At 65.5% G+C, this 6,970-nt stretch overlaps 1 protein-coding gene across 1 annotated transcript; it reads right to left on the bottom strand.

Moving 5' to 3' along the window:
• Positions 1–723: 723 nt before the first annotated feature.
• MNEG_12354 (hypothetical protein) lies at positions 724–6,462 on the bottom strand (the record flags this gene model as incomplete). Its single annotated transcript, XM_014039174.1, has 10 exons — positions 724–911; positions 1,079–1,996; positions 3,305–3,409; positions 3,540–3,724; positions 3,937–4,463; positions 4,627–4,743; positions 5,042–5,218; positions 5,399–5,765; positions 5,988–6,212; positions 6,401–6,462. The coding sequence occupies 10 exons, from the start codon at positions 6,460–6,462 to the stop codon at positions 724–726; spliced, it is 2,871 nt and encodes a 956-aa protein (XP_013894628.1).
• Between the last annotated feature and the right edge of the window lie 508 nt (positions 6,463–6,970).

Genomic DNA, 6,970 nt, shown 5'->3' with positions numbered 1-6,970 from the left:
CCCCCAGGGCAAGGACCCGGTGGCATTCCTGGCGGCCAACCCGGGAGCGCTGATCGACATGGAAGCAGCGGGGATGCCCTCCACGTTGGAGTTCAATTGAAATGCTGCGTGCGCTAGGCCGATGGTGTTGTTTCGAAAGTGCCAGTTTCTGCTTGGCTCCCCCATGTTCGCCTCTGAGCATTGCCTGTTTGTGCTTGTATTGCAGTAGGCGTTCACCCCGCTGGCTGGCGGCAACGCTGTGCAATCATGTGATTGACTGACGATCAACAATAGAGGATTTTGCTTATTACACAAGCAAAACCTGGATACGTGTGCAGCCATCTTGGAGCACATGGAGTGGCAAACACACAAGGCGCAATGCCATATGAGCGCTGGACAAACAAAGGCAATGCGTGAAGGCGGGACGAGCTTTGGCAGATGGCCGTTATTGACAGGGCAGTAAAAGGCAAGGACAGGGCTTGAGGACCAGGGTCCAGAAAGGTACCGATGAAAGGCAGCAAAGTCACACCAAGAAAGGGTTGGCAAGCAGGTAAAATACGCTCCGCCTCAACACATTGGTGGTGAATGGGTGGGGGTTCTCTAGCGTGGTCAGCCGAGCCGCGCAGCAAACAGCGGGCTGGCATCAAGAAAGGGCGCGGTCAAACAATGGGACCGGCGGTGAGTGAGGAAAGCTGCGGTTTGGATGATTTGGGCGCTACTGTACGCACGGGCGCGCGCAAGGAATCATGTGCACTTGTCGGCCTGGTACCCGCTGTGGGTGCCGTCGGGGCAGCGCTTGCACTTGGTGCTCCCCAGCTGGTCGGCGTACGTGCCGGGCAGGCACCACAGGCAGCGGGTCGAGGCGTGCCAGTAGGCGTAGTTGCCAGTGGCGCAGGGGCGGCACTCCTGGAGCTGCATGTCCGCAAACGTGCCTGAGAGTGGGGAATGGGAGCAGCGGCGCGGTCAACAACTGGTTCCAGCTCTCTGAGTGCAAGATGCTGGAATTTTACGGCTGGCTCGGCTGGTTGATGGCCCAGAAACTTTCGATTGGGTGCAACCCGTGCATCAGGCAGGCATCGACCTCGCCCGTCCCACTCACCAGGGGGGCAGATCTTGCAGGTGTCGTCGCCGATGGCGCGTACGTGTCCCTGGGCACAGCGGCGGCACAGCGCGCCATCCACATAGTAGCCGGCGGGGCACTTGCCGTCCTGGGGCTCCACCGTCCAGACAAGAGGAAGCTGCTTCAAGACGGAGTCGACGGTGCCCCAGTTGGATGCGGCTGGGTTGGCGACGGCGTCGGCTACAGCCTGGGCCGTGTCGCGGGCGGCAGTGGCAAGGACATCGTCAACAACGCCCACGGCCTGGGTGACTGCGTCAACGACAGCACCGACGGGGTTGAGGTTCAAGATGTCTTGGACAACTGCAGGGACTTCGATTTTGATCTCGTTGGCCGCGCCAGCGGGCGCGTCGTCGTCGACCATGGGCTCGGCGGTCTCTGTGCCGGTGGCCTCGGCGTCATCAGAGGCGGCCTCCTTGGCGGGCTCGGCGGTGGAGGGCTCGGCGGTGGAGGGCTCGGCAGTTGAGGGCTCGGCATTTGTGACCGACACTGGCTGCGCCTCGGGGGTCTCCTCGCCGTCAGAGGTGCGTTTGACCATGTCAGCCGTCGGCACAGCGTCGACGGCGTCAGTGGGTGTGTCCTCGGGCTGGGGCGTGGCGTCCACAGCGGAAGTCGTCACAGGGACTTTCTGTCCCTCTGGGGCTGTGTCGACGGCGGCGGCCGTGACCTCGGGCACAGCTTCCACGGCAGAAGTGGTCATGTAGACTTTCTCGTCAACTGGAGTGGTCTCGCCGTTGGCGGTGGCGGCGTCGGGCTCGGCCGCGGTCTCTCCGGCAGATGTGGGCGACGCGACCTTCTCCTCAAGCGCGGGCGTGTCTGTGCCGTCCTCCTCGGCGGCAGGCGCCGAGAAGGCGACTGCCGCCTCACCAGACTCGAGGACCACGGCTTCATTGGTGTCGTCTGGGATGCAGTGATGCGAGCAGCTTTCGCCGCCGCACGAAACGGCCTCACAGGTGTAGCCGGCCTCACAAACGGACGCGTCGGCGCAGGGGTCGACGCCACAGTCTGTTCTGGATACCCATGTGCAGTCGGCTTTGTCGTCCTGGGCCTGCAGAAGACAGAATTGAGGAGTTGATAAATGACACAGGTACAGAAACTGGTGCACATACGACGTGGGCGCTGTCATGAGCAGGGCGGCCCCAGAATGTTTGACTGCACGACCGCGCCAAAGTGGAAGCGGCGCACTGCCGCTTGCTTTGGCCAGACAGCGGCCTCAGACAGGACCAATTTCTGCCTTCTTCATGCCCATCACCGCTGCAAGGCCAGCGGTGGGCGCCTCACACAGAGCCCGGGTGATCTACCAAGCACCCAGACCACTTCCCCCGTGCCAATTATCCCTCAAAAACAACTCACCAGGCTTGCGTTGCAGCTGGCGAGGGCTAGCATGCCCACAAGCACCCACGCAATCGAGGTTGGCGCCATCTGGAAATAAGTGCGGGACTGCTGCTCGCTGTAGACTGAAGCTATAAATGGTGCTATATGGGAAAATTAAAGTATCTTGAATGCTTCATGGTAGACACAGACTTGATTTATTTCCAGGGGCCACCGGCCCTGCACCTGCTCGCGGAGCTGCTTGCGCGAAGCTGTGCACCGGCTATGACTGCATCTCATGACTTTGATGGTCAACTTTGAGCGCTGAGTGAGCCCTGCTTACACGCTAAGGATGACGCGCGCCTGGGCGCAGCAAGCCACCCTTGGTTGCCGGCCACTACTGGCACTGATGCACTCATCAGCTGCTGACCAGGCTCCGCAGCTGCTCTTGCAAGCCCCGTAGCTCGCCGCCACCAGTGCATGCCCACTCCACTAGCGCCGGCGCCTGTGCGCGTGCCTTGGCCAGGCTTAGCTGCATGACGTCTAGGGTCTCGCCGCCCTTCGCATTGACCAGCCGCACGGCGCCGTTTGACCAACCAGATCCGGACAAAACCAGGTTCCGCAGCCGCAGCAGCCGCGGCTCTGCAGCCGTGCCCCCGCCGCCGGCCACCGCACGCGTCGCGAGGGGCAGAGGGCCGCTCGCGCGCCGTGACGGGCCGGCGGCCAATCCCTTGCCCGGCGGGGCCGCCGGCGGTGCGGCAGCCACAGGCCCCAAAAGCGATGAGTCGTCAGAGGGGTCTACAAAATCAACCAGGCCTTGCGGCCCTGTGAGCTCCACCGCCAAAAGGCGAGGCGCCGCCTCTGGTGCCGCCACCTGCACCGCAGCCGCCGCCTCACCATTGGGCAGCTGCTCACCGCCGCTGCCGCCGCCGCCGCCGCTGCTGATGCCTGGCGCGGTCTCATCCGCAAGGAAAAGCCACTGTCTGACGTTGCCGCGCGTATCTGCAACGTGTTGAGTTTGGGGGTGTGCGCGTGTTGTGAGATCACCGAACACCAAACGCCTCAGTGCTGCTGACCTGGTGGGCATTGGTGAAGCACAGGAGCCGAGGCCAGGCCACACCAAAGCACTCACCTGCCTCCTGCAGCGGCGCAGCCCACAGCAGCAGGCCGACGAAGTCGAACTCGCCGCGGGCGACGCGGGCAGCCGCCTCCAGGCAGGAGCTGGACAGGTCCTGCAGTGTCAGCACGCGCCGGGGCTCGTAGCGCAGCAGGTAGCCGGCCGCCGCGGCGTCAGGGGCACGACACAGCAGCTCCCACCTGGCAAAGCGTTGGGATTGAGTGCCTCGGCGCAGCATGACACATCAGGCTGCACGCGCATGCATACAAGGGCATGCATGCATCGTCCATGCATGCATGCATGCATGCATCATGCATGCATGCATGCGCGATTTACCGTCAACTCATCATGGGTCAAGGCCACCAGCCCATTGAAAACCCCGCCCTTCACGCACCCGCTGCCCACTCCTCACCGCGTCAGCTTCGTCATGTCGAGCTGCAGCATGCGGCCCAGGCCCAGGTCAACAGACCGCGACGCCCGCAGCCCCGTAACGCGCAGCACGTCCCCCTCGCGAAGGCTCCCCTCCTCCTCCTCAGAGACCCTCCAGAGCCGCAGGATCGCGTCCCCAAGGCCCGCCGCGCCGCCAGGCCGCCGCTGGTCAATCGTGGACGGCACGACGCCAGACAGCCGCATGCGCAGCACCGGCGACGGCCGCTCGGGCGCAGCGTCGGGGTCGCCGCAGGCAGCGGCGCCGCCCGTCGCGAGCGCCACACGCCGCTCCACCTCGCGCACCATGCACGCCTGGCGCTCCGCCGCCAAGGCCTCCAGCGCTGCCGTGCCGCAGCCGCCTTCGATGGCGGAGGGCACCGCCTCGCCGCCGGCGCCCAGCAGCGCGGCGGCGTACTGCTTCTGGGCGGGCGTCGCGGCGCGCTGCGCTTTCCACTGCCGCGCCAGCTGAAGCTCCTGCTGCTGCACCGCCTTGGTGGCCTCCTCCAGCGCCTGAGTGTTTGCAGCGGGTGGGTGAAGCGCAGGGTCAAGGGATTAGTGCAGACATCCTCAAGTTTACGGCCAGCCCTCCACGGACTTCGTTGTTCACACACACTGTGCTGCAAGCCTGCCCTATGGGTTTGTGGAAGCAGAGCCAGCTGCTGCCCCCGCCCACCTTGGCTGCCCGCCGCTCCGCTGCGCCCTCGTCTCGCGCCATGGCGCGCCGCGTGAGGTAGGTGGGGCGGCCGCCCTCCACCTCCGCGCGGCGGCAGAAGACGGTCGGGTAGCGGCGCTGCACAACGACAAGAGTGCTGGGGGTCACGCCTCCACCTTCATGGATCTTTGAGGCGTAGGGGTGGTAGGGGTGATTGAGGAGGGGGTTGGAGGGGAGGAACTGGGGGAGGGGGAAGGGTTGCCGGGCCAGGGTCGAATGAGGTGCAGGCGAGGAGAGGGATGGGGATCTTTCCGGGCCCGCATGCCAGGATACAGCGGGATGCGCCTTTGCGGAAGGCACATGATGCGTTGCGACAGCCACTCCAAACGGGCACAGCAGCAGCCACGTCGCCACGCCTCGCTTGCGGTGCTCGCACCTGCTGCAGGGGCCTGAGTGTGTAGGGCACCGCTGCCAGGCCGAGCCGCTCGTCCCACGCTGCCGGAGAGCAGCCGTTGTAGTTGATGCGCAGCAGCGCCGACCGCGCCGCCTCAAGGGGCTCGTCGGGGCGGCCAGAGACGAGCTCGGCGCAGCAGACGCGCAGCTTGCAGCCGACCTGGGGGCGGGGGCCCGGTGCAGTGCAAGCCAAGCCCGAGGGGTGATTGAGCAGAGTTACAGGAGCCTGCCGCAGCGGTCGTGCTTGTGTTCACTGTGACCCCTTACCGAGATCGCAGCCCTTTGAGAGCCCGTGCAAAACCCCTGCTCACCCCCCACCACGACGGCTCCCAAGACGCACCTGCAGCCGCCCGCTGAGCAGCAGCTGTGCCATGGGCTCGTCCACGCACGCGTTGACGTGATACCACCCATCAGACAGCTGAATCCCAAGGACTTGCGCCGCGCCCGCCCCCTGCTGCTCCCGATCCCGCTGCTGCCCGCCGCCGCCCTCGGCCGGCCGCTCCTGCCCCTGCTGCTGCTGCCCCTCCTGCTGCTGCTGCCGCTGTTTCCGCTGCGGCTGCTCGCCGTCGGCTGCGCCGCGTCCGCGGCCCTCTGCGTTGGTGCGGACGTCCGACACCACGAGCACCATGGGCATGCCCGCCCCGAGGTCGTGCTGCAGGACGCGCTTCAGGACAGAGGGGACGCCGCAGGTGACCTCGGTGTGGTACCTGCCAGGTCAGCGATTTGAGAACTTTGAGGTTCGCAGCTACTAGAAATGAGCTACGCCGTGTGCAAGAGCTCGGGGAGCGGGGCGAGTCGGGGGGCTGGTTTCACCTGCCGTGTGAAGGTTTGAGTTGCCGACAAAGGCAAGGAGTACGACATTCTGGCTGGATTGGCTAGCAGCAGGAACGACGTGCTTCACACGCGCACTACGCACCCAAAATGCGCACCTGCGCTGCAGCTGGTCCATCACGTTGTCCACCGTCAGGCACTGGGCGCCGCAGCTTCCAAGAAGCTTTCTGTCGTACGCCGCCAGCTTCCACACCACCCATCTGAAGTGGTTGGCCACCCATGCTGCTGTCGCCTGCTTGGTGTCCGCCCCCCAAGCCAGGAGGCACGCGCGTGTGGCGGCTGCGCCGAACCCGGCACCATCGGGGGCGGCCTGCATGTGCAACCTGCGAGCAGGGCGGGAACCACGGGGGAGGGGGAAAAGATGTGACGGCCCACCCAGGGCTGTCGCAAGCACCGCATGCGCAGGTCAAGTGGTTTGCTTGCCATAAACCATGCCGTGCTCTAGGCGTAGGGCCGTTGGCAGGCACAAGCGAGCCAAGCAAATCACCCAGATGCCCACCTGGATGCTCACCTAAACTGCTCGGGCACCTCGGACGCATAGAACTCAAAGGCTGCGGCTGTCTGCGGCGTCATTGCCTCGGCCCTGGACGCCAGCTCCTCCTCTGAGAGGCCCGCCACCGCCGCAGCTGCCGCCGCCACTGCCAAAGCCTCTGCGCCGACCTTGAGGGAATCACCAGCAGCAGCAGCAGCAGCAGCAGCAGCAGCAGCAGCAGCAGCAGCAGCAGCAGCAGAGTTTTCACCAGCAGCAGCAGGTTCCCGCGCTACTGACGAGCCTGCCGCGGCCGCCCCCGTTGACTGCTGATTGCTGAAGTACTGGGCAAGACTGATGGTCCCCCTGTTTCGCTCGTGTTGCCCTGCTTCCCCCTTGCGCCGCTTGCCACCGCCGCTTGCGCTGTCGCCCGCTGCAGTGGAGCCACAGCCACCAGGTGCTGGCGCGTTTGTCGCTGCGGCAGCCGGTGCCGAGGTTTGGTCGGGCCGCACGTAGCCGGCGCCTGCGGGCGACTTGAAGGCGCGCTTGGCGCCGCGGCCGTAAGCCGCGGCGCGGCCGCGCGAGCTCTGGTCGCCCCGCACGGCGCGCGGC

Source organism: Monoraphidium neglectum (assembly GCF_000611645.1).
Source record: "Monoraphidium neglectum strain SAG 48.87 unplaced genomic scaffold scaffold03203, whole genome shotgun sequence".
Classification (NCBI taxonomy): Eukaryota; Viridiplantae; Chlorophyta; class Chlorophyceae; order Sphaeropleales; family Selenastraceae; genus Monoraphidium; species Monoraphidium neglectum.
This window is presented reverse-complemented; position numbering and strand designations above follow the sequence as displayed.